At 31.3% G+C, this 24,392-nt stretch overlaps 2 protein-coding genes across 2 annotated transcripts in view; one reads left to right on the forward strand and one right to left on the reverse strand.

Annotated features, from left to right (window-relative positions):
- LOC127735059 (uncharacterized) overlaps positions 1 to 22,607 on the reverse strand; it is a 47,781-nt gene extending 25,174 nt beyond the window's left edge. The window contains exons 1-3 of the mRNA XM_052245149.1: positions 22,346 to 22,607; positions 16,397 to 16,625; positions 15,214 to 15,363 (exon numbers count right to left, since the gene is read on the reverse strand). Coding sequence (XP_052101109.1) covers positions 15,214 to 15,363; positions 16,397 to 16,625; positions 22,346 to 22,480 — 514 coding nt within the window. The 5' untranslated portion in view covers positions 22,481 to 22,607. The remainder of the gene's footprint in view (positions 1 to 15,213; positions 15,364 to 16,396; positions 16,626 to 22,345) is intronic.
- The window catches only part of LOC127735060 (uncharacterized), an 88,601-nt gene that overhangs the window by 15,359 nt on the left and 48,850 nt on the right, over positions 1 to 24,392 (forward strand). The gene's annotated exons all lie outside the window — the stretch shown is intronic.

Genomic DNA, 24,392 nt, shown 5'->3' on the forward strand with positions numbered 1-24,392 from the left:
ATATTGCACATTGATTTAAGTATCCACAAAGTAAAACAATTTTCAAATTTTCAAAAGATTTTTTCTCGATAGAGTTACAATAGTCGTATTTTTCTTCAAATAGACAAGAGCATTTTTCGGATATGATAAAAAAGGGCATTAACAAAAATATATAACTTCAAGAAAAATTACAAAAAGTGAGAAGTCCATAAAACCTGACAAAATTGACTATACCAACCAAAACTTGACACATAAGTGGAATTTAACAAACAAAATAAATGATTTGAACTCATATATTGTTAATATGCATAGCAACAACCAAGTGATTGCTGTATATTGTGTTTACAAGTATTAGTTGACATGCATCTCTAGAGGATTTGTTTCATATCGGGATTTCTACTGATGGCTGATGTTGACAATGAAGTTACCTAGACACCGAGGAAAATGTCAAATGTGAAACTTTTCCTTCAAAGGCTTACAGCTACAGACCATCTGTGAGTTGTTTTAACACGATATGTCGAATCAGACTCCCATTTCGCTTGCATTGTGCATGACATCATGACACTGACCCCGGTAAACCAAATGTTATATCATTGTTTAAAAAAGTTTAGATAAACTGATCTAGCATTCCTGAGATTAAAAGGAGGAAGGTTGAGTAGTTCAACCCCGTGGCATATTCATATGAAAATAAAAAGATGTGGTATGCTTGCCAACGAGACAACTCTCCACAAGAGAACAAATGACATAGAAGTTAACAACTATAGGTCACCGTACGTCCTTCAATAATAAGCAAAACCATACCGCATAGTCAGCTTTAAAAGGCCCCGAAATGAAAAAAAGTAAAATAATTCGGCAAACGAGAAAACTAACGGCCTGACTTGTGTACAAGGTAATGAACGATAGACAAATATGATATACAGCAACAAACGACAACCACTGAATTACAGGCTCCTGACTTGGGACAGGCACATACAGAATGTGGCCTAGTTAGGGACATTTAATTGTACTTCTTGTCTTTCTTATGCCATATTCAAACACACACAAACCAACAGGTATTTTTCAGACTATTCAGTGAACTTTCCAGAACCTTGTGCATATTCAATAAATCGGGTCTTTAAAAAAATAATGAGAAGGGATATGATTGCCAATTACTAAGTAGACACCTATCCATTTAAGACCAATATATTTGAATTAGAATTTCTACTTAACTACTGTTCAGTGTATAGCCTTCAATAATGGACAAAGCCCAATATTGTGAGATTAGTTATTATAAAAAGTAAACAAATGCTTAAATGTCAAGAGAGAACCAACGCAATTTCCCAGTTGGTTAGATAAAACGAAAACAATGAAGAAATGATAACACAGGACTACATGCTCATGAATTAATTGATATATAAAGTATGAAATGCTGTTAAAAAAGGGAATCTAAAAAAAAAGCAATGACAAACTCAAGATAATTTTTTTTCGCCTACTACGGGAACGGATGACTCATTAGTAGATATACATTTTTCCACTTAGACGTCAAAGATTACTTAATATATTCTTAAAGATTATTATCTTGTACGTAAGATTTTCAGCAACACAGTTGTTTAATCTCATTAAATAGGCTGAAACAACCAATCATTCGAATACCATATATGACAAAATAAATAAAGGTTAAAGAAGACTTCATTTTAATTCAAATATCTAGACGATAATGAGTAGGTGTATACTATAATACACGTCTGGATGATAATGCCACATTTCATTGTATATTTGATGAATCCATAACAATTTTATCATTTATTTAATGGATTTTTTCAAGTGACAAATATATATTGCTTATGTATAATTGCTAACAATACCATTAAATACTTATATAGTTTGATATACTCTTGTACCTATAGTGGGGTCTTCATTTGAATTACGCTATATGTAGAAATGCAAAATAAGGTTAAATATATCACTCCACGATTTTTGGTTTACTTCATATCTCATTTGAACTTAAAAAAATTATGCATATTATACATATTTTATATAGCCGATGACGAGATAAAAAACATGAATGGTCGCCCAGAAATAGATCTACATTGCAAAATACTTTAGAATTTGAATTGGTGAATACAGTGATAAAAGGTTTTCCCTACCTTAATGTAGCTCGGTGGCAAATTGATATCAATTGATATAAAGACATGTTATGATATTAAAATAATCACCGGCACTTATAGATTTTAAAAATTTTAATGCATTCTAATTGGTTCAAGTCACTGACATGAAGATAATGTATTTTCCATTTTTCCTGTTGAAAGTTCAAATCAATAGGATGAAAATTGCTAGAATTATAATAATTATCTAATTTAATGTTATATCTTTGTCCGTTATGTGTTATCTTAAAATATTGAAATCTTGATAACTGGTCTATAAATTATGCAATAAAAATAATTGTAAAATACTTGTTTTTGCACACACAAAAAATAAGCATATGTAGACCAAGGAATAGCATGCATGTTTAGTCATCAACTGATGTAGTATTAATTTCTTATCTTTTAATTGATCTTCAAACAATTAATCACTATTTCATTGTTAGAAAACATTTAAACGAGATGCCTCCATCAAGTATTTAATGTGATCTAAATATATTTTTCAGTTAGTTATTATATTAAAATAAAATGCAGCGGTTGTCGAGGAATACGGAGAATAACGCTGTATAGATTCTTAAACCTGTTAAAGCATACGTTTCTAGATCTTAAGACGTGAGGCGAAGTATTAGTAAAACCTTTTTAAACAAACATACTCACGAACTTGTGACAAGCACCTTTCTTTAATTTGTCTCGTTTAAAGCCCTTTGGTTGATGCTTTGATAAATTTTATTAGTTTGGTTTCAAAAACCTTTTGGCCTTGGTGACAAGGGTTATTATTCTAGAGACACGTTGTGCTTACGAAAAATCGGTATATAATTGCTTAGCTTTGTGATTAGCGCCCCTTGTTTTTAATTTATGTTATTTCACACAAACAAAGGCTGTAATTCGCGTGGAAAAGTTCACTTTTGGTTTTATGCTTTTAAAAAGACGGAGAAGATGCCACGGGGCAATCAAAATTAATTGAGGGAAATTGGTATCATTGTTCTGTTAATGTTACGTACTTTATGCTTATAAGTAAGTAAGTAACTAAATTGTTTATTATAGTGACATGTGTAAATCTTATATTACTTACTCTGATTCGGAACTACTCATGATGGACTATCAGTCCAAGACAACCAGTGCTTTGATCTAGCATGTTTTAATGAATACTTTTTTATTCAAATTTATGGATAATGAATTGTGTAATTTGAATTAAACTCCTTCTGACATACTGACTTAATGTCAGTCGACTTTGCTTGTTCGGTACTTTTTGTTTTCATGCTCTTTAATATTCAGTGTTTTGACTATATATTATCTTACCTATCAAAAACTAAGTTTCGGAGTGAAGATATATAAGTAATCAAAATTTTGTCAAAGTCTTATTTCTCAAGAATTATATTTGAGCGGAGAACGGTCAGGTTTTTCCAGAATAACAAATGACGCTCTCAGAAATTCATTTATAAATTTCACCATTAAAATGAACCTATATTTGGATAATAATTCAAATATTCTCCCTGTTGAAAAGTATTACAATGAATCTTCTCATAATGTCCACTTTTAAAACTCCAGAAGATAGAATAATTTTCATGAACATCGTCAAGCCAAATGGGATGCTTAATGAAGTCCCTCCTTTAGTATTAATTTCATGTTTTCGCCAGTTGTTTTTGTGCATCTATAGTTTCTTTTAATCTTTTCTGTCTTTTGTTGTAGGTAATATGAGTGTATCTGCTATTTCACCTATTCTTACAACTGAATACTCCTGATTAAACGTTGACAGTTATTACGTTAACGGTTATTTTGTATGTAATATAGGTTTTCACCAGTTGTACTGTAGTAATTTTACTTTTTCGGATTAAAAATTTATATTCTTGGAATAAAGTCGTGCCTTGTATAATTTTTATACTACTGAAATGACCGGTTATCAAGAAAGTCTACTGATTAAATTATATAAAAAAGAATAAAAATCTAAAGTTTGCCACGGACTACTTTCTTCCAGAAAAGTGTAAATAAATCGTGAAGCGTAAAAAATAATAAAATATAAAATGGTATTTTTTTTCTGTATATATCAGCTCATGAGACTGAAAAGAGGGAAATAAGACGTGTCAAATAATTTCATTATTTAAATTATGAATAAATGTATGACCCTTTATGCATCATTTTCCAAGTGCTATAAGCAATATTATCTTTTTCGTCAGGTATTATTTGTTGAGTAACAATTTCTGAATTTTAAATTTTATTTTTAAGTCTTTACCTGGTTTTACAAATATGTATCTAAATATTTTCTTAGCAGGTTAAAAGATTATAGATAGTTATGAAATGAGTACAATTCCGTTGTTACAATGACAAGCAAAATATTTCCCGTATTAGATTATTTTTTTGTCGTAAACCAGGCCGTTGGTTTTCTCGTTTAAATTGTTTCGCATTTTGTCATTTCTTTGGAGCTTTTTTAACTTACTATAAGATATGGGTTATGCTCATTGTTGAAGCCCGTACGATGGATGACCTACCTAAGATTTACCCTTCAAATCAAATTATTTAAAAGTCATTAAACGGCTAGTTAACATTAACGTTACCAATTTTACTGCATCAGATGCGCATTTCGACAACAAATGTCTCTTCAGTGATGCTGGGGGCAAAAATATTTGAAATCCAAAACCTAATTTAAACGTTGCAGACTGTTTTCCTCTGCATTGAACTGTACTGTTCTGAGATTCTCTAAACATAAAGAGGTCTTCATATTCAAAATGTTTTTTTTTTCAAATTCCCTTTCTACATGCAAATAAAGGTCGCTTTATGACTTTAAATTTTAGCTGTAACAATTTTGCTCTGTGTATGTTTCGACATGCATGCTTGTACCTTCATAACAGTAAAATAGACTATTGCCTTAAATTTTAAAGTAAAAAATATGGGACATGTTTAATGGTGTCAATTTAAACTAATCACTGGCAATTTTGTCTGAAAATTGCGTCACCACTGACATATAAAAAAAGATAATTTCAAATGCTCGAATAAATCAATAAATTATACAATTGGCACTTTAATTTAATTTGTTTAAAATTCGAAGCCATTGACGGGAAACCTATTGATGTTGGGATAGTTAACCAGATGTACGTTATGTTGAATTGAAATTGAAGATTCGAATGAATAAACTCATATTATAGAGTTATAATAATAAGAAATTAGCTGGAAATGATGATTGAAATCCTCCACAGGGGTATCAACAAATTGAATATATTGTATACATTATAGCGCGTCTGGCATACCAAATTATATGCCTGGTCTTTTTCTTTACATCATTTTAGCGTTAAAATAATTTGCTGATTTCAAGGGCATACCTTCAAATTTTACCATGTAGAAAGGGAATTTGGAAATAGACATTTTACGGACTTGGTAATAAACATTTTATGGATTCAGCTTATTATCCATGTAACATTTGAGTCATGAACAATATTTAGCTACTACATGTAAAATGTTGGAATTAAAATGGTGAAATGCCTTGTTCAATATAAAAATAAGGAGATGTGGTGTGATCGCCAATGATACAATTATCCCCCAAAGTTCAAATGAACTGGATGTAAGCAATTATAGGCAACCGTGCGTCCTCCAACAATGAGAAAAACCCATACCTTATGGTCAATTATAAAAGACCCCGACATGACAAATATGAAACAATTCAATTGAAAAAAAACTAACGGCTTAATTCATAACAAAACAATTTTCGAAAAACAAATATGACAGACATGAACCAACGACTACCACTGAACTACAAGCTCCTGACTTGGGACAGGCACATGAAGAATAGTGCTCAACCCTTCCCCCCCCCCCCCCCAAAAAAAAAAACAAAACAAAAAACCTGGAACAGTACACAGTACAACATAAGAACAAACTATATAAATCAGTTGAAAACTTGTTATAACAAATAAAATTGTTCCCATTGCTAACAAATTAACAGATGCAATACTGAAAGTTGCAAGTTATACATGAAATGGATATACTAAATAATTTAATGAAAAATCAAGTACAACACAATAATACTATGGAAATTGTAGAATTTAAAATACAATTGTCAGTGTTGCATATTTTGTTGTTGTGCTTTTTATGATTTCATCTTGACTCATTTTATTTATGCCTTTCAGATTTCAACGGATTCAGCATGTTATCAATGTAACATTTGAGTCATGAACAATATTTAGCTGTTACATGTCCTTGTCATATATGGTAAACTTTGAAGGTATGCCCTTGAAAATAGGTGCAAAAATATGTTTTACACACTCTGTATGAGCGTGTCCTAAGTCAGGAGCCTGTAAATCAGAGGTTATGGCTGGTTGCTGTCTATCATATTTATTTTCGTTTATTGCTAGCACATAAATCAGGCTGTCTTAATTGTTTTTATTTTTTTTATTTTTTTTGTTTCAGTTGTTTTACATTTTTTCATGTCGGAGACATTTATATCTTACATAAAGTGTGGGTCTTGCTCATTGATGAAGGCCGTACTTTGGCCTATAGTTGCGTAGATCACGTCTTTGGTCTCTGGTGAATAGTTGACACATTGGCAATCATACCACATCCTCTTATTTTTATATTTACAAGTAGTTGTGTATTATAAGAAAGAGTACTCGTCTCATTGTGGTCTAGGTAAATCAAAAATACAAAGATAATATATATATAGACAGGAGTAGGTAGTTAAATCTGAGTGATAAAAGTATATTTTAAATATACATGGTTTCATGAGAATTACGACAATGTATAAAATTGTGTACTTACAAAGTTCGGTTAGTACAGGATAATAAACGTCTGGATCTTGGCGCTTAAGAATAGATTTTCTGTTCGGTTTGTCTGGAATCCTTACCGGGTGAATATGCATAATGTCCACTACCTAGCAGACGTTCATTATAAAGACGTCATACTGTCGTCTGCAGAATTGCAAACAATGTTGCTTAGTTCCATGATAACTCCAAAGTACCAAATTCTATTGCAGAAGTTTAGAAACTGTTCAACCTAGGGCTAATTTACAAAATCTTAATAAAAGAGCCCGTTTATGTGTATTGACTAGTCCAATGTAGACATTACATATCTCTTGTGTGCATTTTATCAATTATCAACACAACCAAACTTGAGCAATTCTTTTTTTCACACTGTGGTATTGAAGAATAACAATTTCACTGAGTACTTTATCAATAAGTCATTCTTTCAAGTTGTCAAAGTATGTCAATAATTCACCAAGACCCCTTACGACCTTACAAATAAATAAATTTAGATCCTTTCATTAGGGCCATACAAATATTTTCGTGTATAGAAATTAAAAGAAAGTTGATAAAATTAATGCTATGTCGGTTTATATTATTTTTCTTACGTATAAAATTCTATTAAATGTTTTGGCGACTCAATCTTTTGTGTCTCGTAGTTCTTTATTTACAATTGACTTGTATATACTGGTTTCAACGGATCAACAAGTTTTTTTTAGTCCTATCAAATGATCAATACAATTGAATATCATTTCAATCGAATTATAAATGTAATTTTATTAAGCTGGTATAACAAATTATGTTTAAGAAAATAAAGAAACATTATTGCTTTTAAGCTGTCTTATTCAATGTTTTGAACTGAAGAACAGTTGGAATTTATTCTATTTGATATTAAATGTAGCTAACTATTTTTGTGATAAAGTAGAAATAAGAGGAATTAAGCAGATGTTTTTTACATTATTATAAAGGATACACGTATTATTGGCTTTGTGTTTGTTGTATTTAATACTTCATATAAGAACCATATATTTTCATATACAAATGTTTTGGTGACAAAATTTGTATAAGTTTATCAATATATGAAAAGTAAAACAAATAGAATCCTTAGATATCCTACAGCTCAGTTGGAACATGTAGAATTAGCCTTTTTTAACACAGTCATAGTGGTATTGTCCAATTGAAATTAGTTGTAATCAAACTGTGATATAAATCTCCTTATACTGTTTACGACGTTGTTGTATAAAATCTACTCCGAAGTACTGCAGCCAATATTATATTGTTGAACGATGTTTTATCACATCAGCCAGTAAACTATTTTTTAAGTCACTGCAATGATTCTTCATACGGTATTTTGATTAACGGTTCGTTATTTATTTTACCAGCATAGGGTAAATCACTGATCTGATTTTTATTGTAAATTGTCTATTTACATTTTGTTATTTCAGTTATCTAGATTAATAGGGGAGGGTTTTTCCAGTTATCTAGATTGATAGGGGTGGGTTTGTGTTTGAATAGAAGTTCTTTTAAAACACAAAGTTCCAAAATGGACTAAATATCCTGGATGATTATTGCCTTTGGAAGAGATGTAGTAGCTTTTGTTCCTTAAGGAACAAAGGTTATAGAATATTTGTTCTGTCTATCTATTTGGCCTTGATTATAATAAAAGTTCTAGAAGAACTTCTGTTATGACGAACAAATATATGTTCTTAAAAGCTAGTTTAAGGCTAATCATTAGCCTGCCTACGGAATCACGTTGGTCTCATTCAGATAAAGAGTTGTGGTTTTTAAAGTCAAGCGCTGACTATAAATCTACACTGCTAGACTTTACATCTCCAGCGCTTGACTGTAAAAACCAAAACTCTTTATCTGAATGAGACTAACAGGGCTCCGTAGTCTGTCCCCCATATAGTTACCTCGTCAGTTGTTGGCATATAGAAAATTTCTTTATTCTCTAACTTGCATCGTAACTGCAATCATTATTTCATTTTTCCCTTTCAACATTGTAACATGTCAATTGGTGATCATTTAAAACAAAGCATCAAACACTTGATCATATTGATTTCCATTCACATTTCCTTTTTCAAAGATTACCATGGCCGGAATATGATCAAACACTTAAACATCTGTGATATGATTAAATAACTCACATAGTAAAAAAGAAATGCTGTTCAAAATACATATTCATTTGGATCTATCGACTTTAGAATATGGTTTATAGACTAATTAAAAACAAAATCTACAATACGCTTCCAGCTATTGAACCAAATATTTCAAGTTGAAGTCATCCCTTAGAGAGGTTTACGGACGCCATCACGAGTTGTCGGATATGATTCAATAGTCGTAATCATAAACCCGTGCTCTGTTCCTCGATTTATGACATCACCGAATGAAACTTATTAACTAATTTGTTTTTTTACCATGAGAAACTTGACGGGTGCTACTATAAGCTTTCAGCTTACCCTTTCGAAGCACCTGATATCACCTCCCCCTTTTCTCAGTCGTTTTGTGATTAGTTTTGTGTTGTTCAGTCTTTAGTTTTCTATGTAATGCACAGTATTTTTTTTAATTATGTTAAGTTTTTGTTTTGCCCTAGCGTTGCCAGTTTCTCTTCAACTTGAGTTTTCAATGTCCCCGTGGTATCTTCCGCTTCTTTTCTACGAAACATATTATTAAGGCATTTGAATGGTACTTTTCATTTACCTTTTCTTTTTGAAACATTTCGTTAATTTCCGAGGTCCTTCCCCCCATTATAAAGCCAGAAAACGTAGAGGTGTACAGGATGCAAATATTTCCCGCTTTCATTCCCTATCATTATTATGTCCCTCTTCTTTATCCCTAATCACTCTCCTGCGTTCCCGTTTCCCCTTTTAAACCCCTTTTGAACGCTGGTAACCATTTATTGCACTTATATTCTTCAGGTTTTTCTAAGCTAAAGTATGATATATCATTATGCTTTCAAATGGTTAGATGAAAGTTTTGTTCTTTTAATATTAGACTGCGGTCTTTTTATTCCCTTCCCAAGTAATGATAATTTTCAACATATGCTTACTTCATGTCCTAATTTCAAATAACAACATTTGCATATTTTTTATAACTAACGTCATCAAATGAATACGCATATATAAAGAATCTTTAAATGATGATATTATAACAATTTTTTGTAAATATGCATCAATTAACTTGTTTAAATCTCGTTACAAACATTTGATGTTTCTTTAGATTTTGGTTAAAATTTCGTTTTAACTTATTCAGATAGTAAAGGGGGAATAACTCTAATCAACTTTTTTATACTCGTTTCTATTCTTCTTTTTATTAATTTAAGTTCTTGATAATAAAAATTTGTCGTCCATTTGTTGAAAGTTATAATAGAGTAGCAATTGATTGAAATGCATACTTATCACTCAAATTGACGGAATTTACCCAAGACTATGATCAAATTTAAACATATTGCAGTCATAAAATATTAATACATACAAATACTTCGACCCAATAACTATATGAAAATGGATTATTAGTATGATTTTTCTTTACAAATGCGAAAGCATTTACTAAATTATTCTATTCTGACATACACAAAAACTATGTCATTGTGTTCTTGTATACTCATAGTTAAATCGAGGAAATGAAATAGAATACAACGAATGAAAATTTTATAACCAGCTTACTAATATCAATAGCAGGCATTTTAAAATGGGTGTTCTAGGGAATACTAAGCTACTTTTCTCCCACTCGTTTTTACGTAGTCTATAAAATAAATCCATAAAAAGTTAGTTTCAACCCCAGCAGATCCCACCCTTTCTAGGTCCGCTAATAAGAGATTATATCACCAGAAAACAAATGCTTTTTTAAGCATACTCAAAAGAGATATAAATACCGTTGCCATTATATCGATGCGAGAGTAGTGTAGAGCAGCCGATAACTTTTTTTTATGACGGAGTAACCCGTAACCAAGTTCTTTATTGTTCGCCTTAAGTTTTGACCTCTACCCCGTCGACCGGTTAATTTCATTTCTAGTTGCCAAATTTGTGTTGAAATTCTGACACACACATTTGTGCAAACGCTGCGCAGGAATTGAGACATGATGCGCAGGAATTGAGACAGACGTTATATATCAAACTAATATTTTATTCATGGTGATGGCGCATTGATGAAAATTTGGAACATAGGTCGACCTTTTAATTTCACTGACTGCATAAGGAGTTAACCAATTGAATAGAATAACCATAACATGTATAGTTTCTCTTTTATGAATGAGTTCTTCTTACATTGGAATGGAAATTTATCTATACTATCAGTTGAAAAATATAACGACAAGTAGATGTTAATTATCAATTCAATTTCTTAATTAAATATTATATCTAGCATTTGAGGATTGTTATGGTGTTATAAAAGCTAATCGTATTCTTATAGATTGCTTACGTAAAGGTGTAAGAACTGGCTTAAAGTTTTTAAATCCTTACGAAAAAAATTTCGATAAAAAATCTAACGTGAGGGTACCCAAATTGCACCTATTTTGATAGTTTTTTCACCTACGTTTGTTTATGATCTAGACAAAAGTTTCCATTCTGTGTTTATTTTGTAGATGTATCATTATTTACTATATGGTTCCACCAATTTAATTTTGAATCCATATTGAATCATAGAAAAATGGGTTTGAACAGACCTCCAAACGATCAATGATTCTGTAGTGAGGAGTACCCAAATTGCATCCATGCTTATATTCAATCCTTAAAAGTCTAATGACAGATCTTTTGTTTTAGTTCTTTAAATATTTTGAACAATTTGACATTAGTCCATGCTTACTATTCACTTTTTAAGAAATGAATGCTTGTAACACATTTTATTTGCTAATTTTTAAATGATGACTTTTTGTGGACGTCGCACGGCGACGTTTCCGTACATTTTACTTTTTCCAGTGAACACTTCATCTGTTTATATATACTGTGAACGTTTTGTGTATATTTAAATATATTTACCTATGTTAAAAGACGTGCATAGTTTCAAATCATAAAAATACAAATTGTTTAGTCTCTAGGAAAACTTGTAAGATTTCCTCTGCTATTTTTGCTAAATAGGTGCAATTTGGGTACTCAGTGCAATTTGGGTACCGTGACGTTAGACAGAAATTTAAGACAAGAAATGGATGTACAATGAACAACAAATGAGGCATTTCATTTATCAGCCACACCATTTTGTCAGTTTTTTTTTAGCTGTTTAGGTTTCTTAAATTCTGTGAAGTGTGTGATACATTGCAGTCACGGACAGAGGTGACTCCAGCTTGGTATCTTGTTAAAAAACACTTTTTATTAAAGAAAGTGTCAGGATTTGATGATGTTTAAGGTTATTTTTCTAAAGGCAACACTGGTGACTCCAGCCTGTTATCTTGAGTTTAACCAAATTGCAATTTAAAATGATAGCACTCAAAGATATGATCAGCTTATTGTACGAATCACGTGAAAAGGAGAGTTTCTTCATCACCATTTTATAGTTTAAAGTCAGATAATATAAATGTGTTTATGTTCTACAGTCAATTATTTCCAATATATTCCAATGCAGTATTCTTTCAATTTTTCTTACCTTAAAGAATTTCAAAGGTAACTGAAATAACAACTGATTCCTTCAGAGAAAAGTAGAATGGCTTTCCATACTGTATTACAAACTTTACGATAGCAGTACACATGTGTCTAAACGAGTCTGTAGATTTGTCTTTTCAAAAAATATGTAGCATTCCGATAAGCCCAAATCTATCAAATCTCAACTTAATTACAAATTTGGATGAAAGCCTCAACTACATGTAATGTTAGATTGTCTTTTACGGTATATTTTGTCTTTCAAGCCTCTATACACACCTTTAAATGGACTACTTTTGAGTCCCTGTATCTTCTATTAAGGACAAGACATAAATGTGTTTGTTCATCCGAATATATCACTATACATACTGCACCATTCAATCTTTTCAATTCTTCATTTAAACCATGTTTATCGCATGTGTTGTTAATTTGTTTGTTATTGTCTATAACTTCAAACCTTACAGATATTTTAATTTATTGCAACTACTGATAAATGTATACAAATATGGTTTATGTAAGAGTTCATCCTTGGTCAACCTTGTATTGGGGGTAATAGTTAATATATATTACCAAGGACGTCTATGTTAGTGATGAAGTGATAAAAATGTACTTTACTTAGCACCTCTATGGTATTTTAACTGCTTAAATGCATTACATTATTTATAACACTCTATTGTTCGTTGAGGTTTATTCTAATCTGGGTGTTCATCACTCTACTTGACTGCACACTTCTCCTAAGCGAGTAAAGTGATTTACATGAAAGTCTAAGACACTGTCATTATGCACCTTCTATTTGACAATAGTATCCCAATAATATTTGTATTTTCTTATTCCTATAAATGGACTTAAACATTTTTGAAATATGGGTTGTCACACTCATCTACAAAAATTTCTAAACAATAAATACACTCATCGTAGATACCTGGCTTAAAATTGTGTTGTCCAGACGCGCTTTTCGTCTAAAAAAAAGACTCGCCAGTGACACTCGAATAAAAAAAGTAAAAAAGGCCAAACAAAGTTGAAGAGCATTGAGGACCCAAAATTCCGAAAGGTTTTGCCAAATACAGCTAAGGTAATCTCAAATGGGTGGAATTTCCTTGAAACTCTTACTGAGAGTTCATACCATAAAAAAAATTTAACATCATTCTGTTTATTTGTAATCATGTTAAGGGAATACTATAGGAATGATCAAAATGGTCAACTCCAACTTTACATGAGGGAGGAAAAGAAACACTAGATTTTGTAAAAGTTACAATGTTAATCAACTAAGAATTTTTTCCGACTACATGTTTACAAATAATCAATGTATTGACTAATCTGTGGATATATCCCCTATTGGAGTAACATTAAGTTCAGAGCAGTTTAAAAAAAAAACCTAAAATATATCGAATTGCTCGTCTATGCTTCTCTCGATTAACATTCATGAGGAAACTTCAGGGTCAAAAGCAGATGTATAAATACACGGGAGATTAACTAACGGGGTGCAGAACGGAATGGTAAGAACGGACAGTTAACTTTTTCAGATTTATATGAAACCTTATTTTTGACAATTGTCAAAATGGATATATCAGTAAACAACAAAAAAAGCCACTTAGAAAAGAACATTTTCCCGAAAGGACCTTAAAGAAAAGTCTAAACTATCAAAGGCCATAACCTGGACTCTAGTTCTGTAATATTTCAAAATTTATCAACAAAATATTTACCAAAACGTGTGAATTGATATTAAAATGAGAGAAGATGTGGTATGATTGCCAATGACACAAATATCCACTAGAGTTATAATGAAGTGGTAGTAAACAATTACAGGACCCCTACGGCCTTCAACAATGAGAAATAACCCATGCCGTATATAGCACCTAACTAGGTGGATGATAATTTATTGAAGAAGATTCCACCAGCAGTCTTTTCCACCAATCAAAGAAATTGAGACCAAATTTGACAAATTTGAAGCCCTTTTATAAGTTGATATTCATTAGCAACGCTCAAGTGTATACACCATGTGTAAATCAGCATTAACTCGAAAAGTGCATCATCGTCATCATTATATTTCTTTTAAAAAACGAACTGATTTGCATGTGTTAATGTTTACTTCTTCTGTAAGGTTTGAATCAACTCTGATTTACGAGAGTAGAACACAAGATGACAAAAACTTTTCATACATAGAAAATAAAGGAATGCTGTCCTTGTTCAAATTTTGAATCAAATTTCATAATTATGAAAATTATTGTGTTTTACAATTTATTTTTTTAAAGAACAAACAATATTCAACTCGTTATTTGTAATTGTCTTCTAAAATTAAACTGTTTTGATAAAATATGAATTGATAACTGGAAATGATGACAGCTAATTCTTTGGATTTGTTGAATAAACTTGCGACTTGAATTTACATCATGCTTTTGAAAATTACTATTGCCGTACAGACTTCCGGGGATACATAAAGAGTTAGAGTTATCTTTCTTAAAAGTAAATATCATCCAGTTTGCTTTCATGGTCAAGAAAAGTCGACTTCATTCACTAGTAGCATGTAAATGTTATTGCAAGTTCCTACCGCGGATAGTTTAATCAACCAGATACTTAATTTTGTTGTACGGCCATGTCGTATAAATTGTGCTTTGGTCTCTGCTTGCAGGTATCGGGTATATGATATGCACTATTTCTAACGTAATGTACCTTTTAATTACTTTGTTATCATTAGTTTTATTAATACAGTGTAAAATCTCGTTTGTTATAGAAATTCCTGATCAACGATTCTTTACAATTTGATGATAAGAGACATATACTTGTTGGTAGGCTGCGTAGCACTCGGATTGTATCACTTACCTTGTTTATCGACATTTTCTATATTTTCTTCCTCTTCATCATTCTTTTTCTCTTCTTCTTCTTCTTCCTTCTTTTCGTGATTTAAGTCAGTTTTCGGGAGACTATCAGCTGCATCTAGGATCGGTTGCATATAATGGTTTTTATTTTCTCCTACAAATTTATACAGTTTTACAGTTAGCTTGTGTTGGTGTCAATAAGACCTTTATGTTTTGTTTGTCTTTGGTTTCTCTTTTTTTTATGAAAATCAAACTGCTGTAGAAAATTACTATTTTCCTTTTCTTTGTTTAGGAGTCAGGTTTACTTTGCCATAAAAAATAACAATTTTGTTTCTATTGTTTTGAACTGTCACGTGAAAAAATGTTTATGTAGCTACTGTCATTCTTCTTATCTTTATAGTTTTATTTGTACGTTTTGGTCAAAACAACTTTCTGTTTACCTATTTCAAAGATATTACAAGACTTCATGCAATTAATTTAAAACAGTTATAGTTATGACAACCAAGAGCAAAGGAAACGCCATATTGTTTTAAAACTAACTTTTTTCAATTATCTTTATTCCTTTATAACAAAAAAGTTGTTTACAAGAGTGTGGCAGGTGTTATTTAAATTTTAATATCATCCATTTTAATTAAAACATTGACATTAATTTTACAAAACAAATTTACTTGAGGGGAATTTTATCTCGGTTATTAAACATTGTATTGTCGCTGACATTACATGCAACAAAGAACAAAGGTGTTCAATATACCATCTATTTATTTGAATGTTTCAAATAAAGAATTTTATTGCAGTTATGGTTTCCTAGTGAAATTTTAGTGTTCGATCAAATGAAATCATACCTGTGCATTGTGTATTATTTATTATGTCAATAAATCAAATGTGCCTTTCATTTCGCGTTTAGGTAATCTTGAAATAACGAGCAAAGGCAGCTTTTTTTTTTATTAAAATTGTACATCATACACAAGCCCAATGTGTCAACAAGATAACTCCTAGGTTTTTGAGCGGTAAAATAATTTTCTGGGCTCAGGTCTTGTCGTTAAACCATTTCTCATCCTTTTCTTATTAAAATTTCGTGTTATGTCAATTTTGTAGATTATAGCTCAATTTTTGTACATATTATTATGTTGAGTAAATTTTGAAGATTTATGTATTTTTTGGAACAATTGTTTATTTATGTAACTTACTCTCTGATAGTTGCACATTTGTTCCTTGTACTGCAATATTGACTTCTGGAGGACAGCTATATGGATGAACAACGTATCCATTACTATCGAATCTTAGCTTCGTAAATTGTTTATTAAATTCATCAAATGATACAACAGGTTTAGTTTTTTCGTTGTAAGAAGTCTTTTGCTCTTGTACTACTGAAGCTGTTTTTGGACGAGCTGGTGTTTTCGGTCGTGCTAAAAATTCCTGAAATGAGAAAAATACTGTTTACTTTTTATCCATACTTATAAAAATTATACGTTCAATGTCATTTAACTTCACGGAACGGGCAATAATTTATTTTAACAAATGTCCATTGTAACTGGAAAACGAATTTTACTGGAGAAAAAACTTTGTAAGATTCATAAAAAGATCAAAAGAGTAAAAAAGGCGGGTTTCGTAAATTGTTTCTTAAACAATGGAGAATGGTCTATACCGAACATTTTAATTCTTGGAAATATTAATTGAGAAGATGGAAAAAAAATTTGACATCTCCATAATAGAAGATGCACAACCTCAAAGGGTTTGAAATTCTTTCTGTGAAGTTCCAAAGATCTGGGTTCGAAACAAAAAAATGATACTATGCTGTAAAAATGATTAAGTTACCAATTGCGACCAAAAGATGAAAACTTCAATTTATTTGTTAGATTTTTTTTGTTTGTCGCGTGTAATATATACCGATATTATTTAGTTAAGTGGCAACATGTACTTCGGCTGATATTTTACGTTTTTCTCCGCACCTTTTGTGTTCCACTAAAAATAAAAAAATAAAAATATGATTTGATTGATTAGTCAGTAGCAAATATTTCTAGTTAATTTAAGACGATAATAATTTGACAATTGAAAGCCGTCAACGATGTTACCAAAATTCTAATAGAAAGGTTATGCAATGTTAGCCGACCGGGGATGAGAAGAAAAATGATAGACTGCTCCTAGAAAATAGGGAGAAGATTACAATTTTTTAAAGAAATAGACAAAAAGTAGACCTTTGTATTCCTGTCTACTGTAGTCTAGGCGTTATTTAAAACAGATATATATATATATGGTATGGTTGCTTCTTTCTCATTGAAGCATGTTTACCTCTCTTTTATAGTCTCGGCGTTATTTAAAACTGAGATATATATGTTATGGTTGCTTCTTTATCATTGAAGCATACATATATTTTTGGTCTATTGCATTGCCATATTCACAGACATCTGTTGACACCTATTTATAAACTGATATGAATGAAACTTAGCATATTGAAAGAGCCGTGAATGTAAACACCAAATACAGGAGCTTAACGTTGAGATAATTGTGTTTGAAAAAGAGAAATTAATATTACATGCTTAAATAAGTTCTTATAAATTTCGGTACATGTTTGTTTATTCCTAAGGTAAAATGAACTAATATTTATTCTTAAAGACATGAATAATCGCGTGAGGCTTAATTTTATAGCTTTTTGTAAAATTAATTGAATTAAACGAGTTACAAGCCGCAACACAAACAGGAAAATGAATCGCAATAGAAAGTTTAATTAATTTTCAACTACATTTTGTATTTGCTCTAATTTTCAAATAAGTGGATTAAATTTTAATTTTGAAAGAACATTAATATGCTACGTTTTATTTGATTTTAACTGATAAACAAATGTAATTTTCGATTAAATTGTATATATGTATTCTTATACTGCACGCTTCAGTTGTTTATTTAATACATAAAAAAGAGGATTAATTGTGAGAACAATTATTTGTAAAAGGCAATGCAATTATTTGATACGGTGATAAAAACAATCAGCGTTTTATTAGAATCATACATGACTTAAAACAAAAAGCTGTTGTAGTAGCCTTAAGTTAGTAGTGACTTTTAACATAATCGCATACAGTATAATTATATATTGACTATAAATTCAAAGTTGCTCAGTTCGTACATCTTTTCTTAATTCATACGAGTTGAACTTTGTTTTTCAACTTATTTTCACGCGTGTTGAGGAACGGCTGTTTAGATATGCATGATGCATAAATACACAGCCACGTCTAGACGAAATAGACGTTATCTCCAATAACCCACGTTCTATACACGTCAGAAATCTAGTGGATCTTTAAGGAGTTCGCCATTGCAAGGCAAAATTCTGTCCAACTTTACCCTTTTTGCAACTTGCAGTCTAAATTTCAGGACCTACTTAACTGATATGTTGATAGAAAAACAAAGGATATGGGGTATCTATCCATGACACAAAATCAGTACATGCACAGCAAAAAAAAAACGCACACAGAAAGCAAAGGAACAGCACTTTTATTGCTGTTCTTCATAACAAAGTCACAGTGAGGCCTTCAACACGGAGCAAAACACAAAAAAAAGTCTCTCCTCACTGCAAGTTTAAGACGACCCCTAGCACAGGCTTGAGCGGAATTCTTTGCAAAAATAATCTGGATAGACTTTGTAAGATGTAACACCACCTAATCGGGCCCGATAAAAAAAGAACATACTGGAAACATACTGATATGTTTGAACTTTTACATGAAATATTTGTAATTTAAAGTTAAATAAGCAACAATCGATTTATCATCCAAAAGTTTCTTGGACGCCCCTTCGTGTGTCTTCTTAAATGACGAGTGTCTGAATTGATAACACACATGTTACATTTAACGTGGTAAACATTACTTATATTTATAAGAATCTTACTTAAACTCATATTTTAAAAGTATATATATAAACGTATGATAACGATAAGCGTATGATAATGCTAATTGTAATACTGGAATAATCTTCATCAGGTATAAAAAAAGACTGAATGTTTGGAAAGCTTAATGCAGGGAAAATATTAAAACAAAAAAGGACTAGCCAAATCCAATCGAGGTCAACTTTCAATTGCCATGGGAACTTGATCATGAGTTTTATATCAATTGCATGATGTATAGAGAGGAATCGAGGACTAACATCGGATTCGATCTAGATATAATTATAAACGTGGTATTAAGAACAAATAATCCTTGAAAAAACTCAAAAGAGTATAAGTACAAAAGGACATAACCAGGACCGCCAAAACATTATCTGTTGTCTCATTGGTAATCCAAATACATCTTCTTATTATAGTGGATCGACTTGAATTGAGCGAGTTTCAACCATAGTTGTATCACGATTGTATTATTTATAACTTAAAGTCTTAGATACATGATTTCTTTTATAAGTTGCTATTGGCTTTGAACTAGCTGTCAGTAATTGCGAGTACTCTCAGATCTGTACTTGTCTATTTTGTTGTTAGGGATGTATAAATACCCTACCACGTCCGGTCTGTGTTTTTTTTAGATGTTTTTCTGATCTGATGAGTTAAGCCCTTTCAACTGATATTTATAGTTTGTTTTTGTGTTGTGTTGTAACACCACTGTCCCAGGTAAGGGGAGGGTTGAGCGCTCACAAACATGTTTAACCCCGCCACATTCTTTATGTGCCTTTCCCAAGTCACGAGCCCGTAGTTCAGTGGTTGTTGTTGGTTCATGTCTATCACATTTGTTTTTCGTTCATTGTTTTGTTATAAATTACTGGGCCGTTAGTTTTCTCAATTGAATTGTCTCATATTTTTCATGTCGGGGCCTTTTATAGCCGACTATACGGTATGGGTTTTTCTCATTGTTGGAGGCCGTACAGTTGCCTATAATTGCTTACATCCACTTCATTTGAATTTTGGTGGATATTAGTCTCATTGGCAATCATACCACATTTCCTTACTTTTATTATTATTATTCACAATTGTCAGTGCTTCGGTACTGACATGATTTATAACATTTCTTTCTTAAATTTTCCATTGACAAATTAATAAATAATTAAGAAACTTTGGTTCCACCTCCCTCAGGTAATGTTTTAGCCTTCGGTAGATTCTGCTATATTTGAAGTCCTTTCTGTTCAAATAGCTCAAGTATAGATACATCTATGGCTTTCAGGTTTTGTGGGGTGCAGGTTAATCCAGAAAAGCGATTCAAATATATTAATGGATACTTTCACGACAAACTGAATATATCATTTTAATCATACCTATTAAATATTACTGCTAACTGTTTGAAGTGCAATTTTTTTGCAGTGTACAAATGAAATTAAATATATAGCAGGTACACATCTTAATTATTTAAAATGATCTATAGAACCCATCTACTTTGGGAAACCTCGGGCTTTTCCATGAGCAAATTTAGCTTTAATGTGTATTTTATTATACCTTTATTTTGCCATAAAGACTTTATCCACCAAACCATTTCAAACGATATAGATTATTATAAATGGTTTACCGGATGGATGAATTTAACATTACATTATATGTCAATATTCCCATTGATTAAAGGCCATTTAAATTTGATTTTCGTAACACAAAAACCAATTACCGACACATCTATTGAATACGTAAATGTTTATACCATAAAAAAATGTGATAATCAGTATCTACAAGAGAAACAGAAAGATAGATACCAATTATAATGTGTTCTGCATACTGACATGGGAATAATGGACACCATAGGGTAATCAAAATCCACAGACAGAAGACAGACAAACAACACCATTACCAAAAAGAAACAAATAGTCAAATAACAGTCATTATTGAGTTAAAAAAAATATCAAACACCCGAAACGATCTCAAATTCTTCGGAAGGGTTAGCAGTTTCCGTGCCACCCGTCCGTCGGTCTGGTCATTTAAAGTAAACATCAGGCATTAATCTGAATCGCCTTTTGTGATGTCATAAATGAGGAAATGCCACGACAAGTGGAACATATCCGCGGTAATAATAATTATAAATGTATGCCATAACGCTTAAACAACTCATGATGAAACGTTCGTGAAAATGACTTCAATTTTCTCAATAAAACACTGGTCTAATTGCTTCCTTGAACGCAGCAATCCTCTATCAAAGAACCGGGCCCTCACTCGAGACCAAAATGTTTGGTAACCAAAAATACAATTTAAACGTTGAAAGCATAAAAGCCAAACGGACCTTAATAAAACAATAAGAACCGTTTACAATCAAGATAACCCTAGGAGTCCTAACCCTAGTTTTAGTGCAACTACATAAGTTTGGAACTTGGAATTTACAGGTAAATGTGTTATTTCAATTATGTCAGTATCGTAGCTTTGGCTACTAGCTATAGGTAGGACAAACAAATGCATGATTATTAGGATATACTTATTTTAGTTGAGCTCCAACATGTCCCATGTTATAATTCATTCAGTTTCAAAGGTATCAACTAAAAGGCGGTTTAAACGAATATGTATAGCTTTTTAATGCATATAGGAAGCCCTATGGTATATTAAGGCAATTTAAATTAAATCAAACACAAAGTTTAAAACTTAAACTTATAAAAAAATTCAAGCACTGAAGCGAAATCTTCAGATATGTCAAATATTGATAAAATCCTATTATTATTTAGTTATTGAATTTAAGGGGGAATGCATTTGTAAGGTGTTGTTAACTTTTATATTTCATGGTATTGTTAACTAAACTGACTTTTAAAAAATATGCTGCAAGCACGGAATCAAATTATTCATAATATTTCAATTATTTAATTAGTTCCTATTATTACAAAACAACTGAATTGAAGAAGTGTTGCTGTTTGGTACGTGTTGCTAACCATTATTTTTAGGTTATACATATGAAAATAAGGAGATGTAGTATGATTGATCATGATTGCCAATTATACAACTATCCATCAAAGTTCAGATGAAGTGGATGTAAGCAATTATAGGCAACCATACGGTTTTAGGTTATACATGTTTATACTTTATATGGCATGGCATTAAGTTGAATGTCCTAAGTATTTCAAGTGTTTACTGTTAATTACAATTTAAATATAAGTTGTATATAGTAACAGCTTGGAATAACAATGGTCTATAGTTAATACTTGTACGAAAATAAAATAGGCTTAAAGTATTATGTAAAATATATGAATGAATTGCATTATCTTACCAAGCGTTCTGATATAGGTTTTCTCTTTGGCGTGTTGAACCTTGAAGATCCAGTGAATTTCCTTGAATACTTCCTGTCCTTATTGTAACTATCCATATAGTTCGTGATCCACATTTTTTCTCCTAAAGGCGGCATTTTGTATGCTTTGCGTGTGTATGTTGAACTAACTAATTGAAATTGAACTTAACTTCCAATACGTGTATATATATACGTTATTTATGAAACCTTCAGAATTTAAATTACACTCGATTCATACTATATATTTAAAAATCGAAATAGGAAAATACTTTTGATATTGTTAAGTATGTAAATTAAGCATATCACATTTATTCAGCTGAGGGGATATTATATCGACGCGAATCATAGTGTAATTGCACGCAATATATACAAACAATATGTACACTGAACACTTTTGGAATTCTTTTTCAACCTATCCTTAATATTAATCCGATAGTGAAAAACTTACATTTCCCAAACAAAATATTTTCACAAGCTTTGATATCCTTTTCAAAAAGCAATATATGTTTTTGAAAGTATTATATAAATTTTATCCTTCAAGCTACTTGTAAAGAACTCTGGAATCCTTTTGTGTCATTTTGATCCCATTGTGAATGGAATTATCTATCGAGTACACAATGCCAGTAAATAAAGATTGAAATGGATTAGACAGTATTGATTTTAAATATTGTCAAATTAATGCAGTAGAAAAGGAGTTTACACAGGTATTTGGTTAAACATTTGACATAAATAGAGTTTATTGTCCTTGTCACGTCCGGTATTATGGAATTCAATGTTACTTTTCGGTATTGAACTGTACCAGAGAATGTCGATATGCCGTATTACCAAATGTGTGACTGTTACATATGGACGTTGATAGAGTGTTGTCATTTTCAGTCAAACAATGAATTATTGACTGGTTCAAGGTTTCAATGATTTTTATGTTATGTTCTAATTAGACATTAACGGGCATTAGCGCAATTTGTTTTTACATTTATATACATACATAGATTAATGAAAGATTAATATAATCCCTAATGGACCGGATTTTGTAGTTACTGCCATATATGAAAATCGTTGACAAATACAATTCAATATTGTAATTATATCAAATAATCATAATAATAATCAACAGCCACTGAAGCAAATTGTAATTACTATTCATGTAATCATTATGATAAGTACACATTTCAAAAGTAAATGAGTTTCCGTGCCGAGTTGCAAACCTGACGAAACAAAGTCCAAAACATGGATATTTATCAAAACAAAGATAACAATTGAAATTCTATTATAAAATAATTTTTGAATATTCTAACTGTGTTATGTAATTCTAGAGACTTGAGAATGCATGTCTTTATTGTCCTTGTCCCGTTCGGTATTAGGGAATTCAATGTTACTTTTTGGTGTTGCGGTATTGAACTGTACCAGAAAATATAGCATGGGATCCTGTTCAAACGTCTTCTTCGTGTCGCCTTCGTGTACCTTGATACCACAGCTCGAGAACTGAGCCAGGGTCATAGGCTACAGAGAAATTTTTATATGCCGTCTTACCAAATGGGTTAATGTTATATGTGGACGTTGATAGAGTGTTTCATTTAGAAGTCCCGATGGACCTCACTTTTAAGAGTGGAGCGGTTATACAGCTTTTTAGTCTCCTCCCTTCCGATGGAACAAATCGATCTAGTATTTTGTATTAACATTGGTAAATGTTTTAATCGCATGTTTTCATTTACTAATGACTAAATTTACCTATATCGTATGACGTCAACACTTTTCTACTAGCAATCTGTTCCGTAATCTGTAATAGATGCTGATTATTTGAAAATTATCGCATATCGATTTTGGAGGTCATAAATTCGAGGAAGTCCATTAGCACGTGGCTAGTGCTTTCATCATAAATTATGACAATGGCAGAATTAAAATTTCAGTCTTTTTGATCTGCATGTTTGACTGTCACGGTTCGTGTTTTGATGTAATTTGACGTCAAAAACAAAACTCCCTCTTTATGTTTAAGTTCCAATAATATTGTACCGAAGCAATGATCTCGGGA

Source organism: Mytilus californianus, unplaced genomic scaffold (assembly GCF_021869535.1).
Source record: "Mytilus californianus isolate M0D057914Y unplaced genomic scaffold, xbMytCali1.0.p SCAF_3, whole genome shotgun sequence".
In the NCBI taxonomy this organism is placed as follows: Eukaryota; Metazoa; Mollusca; class Bivalvia; order Mytilida; family Mytilidae; genus Mytilus; species Mytilus californianus.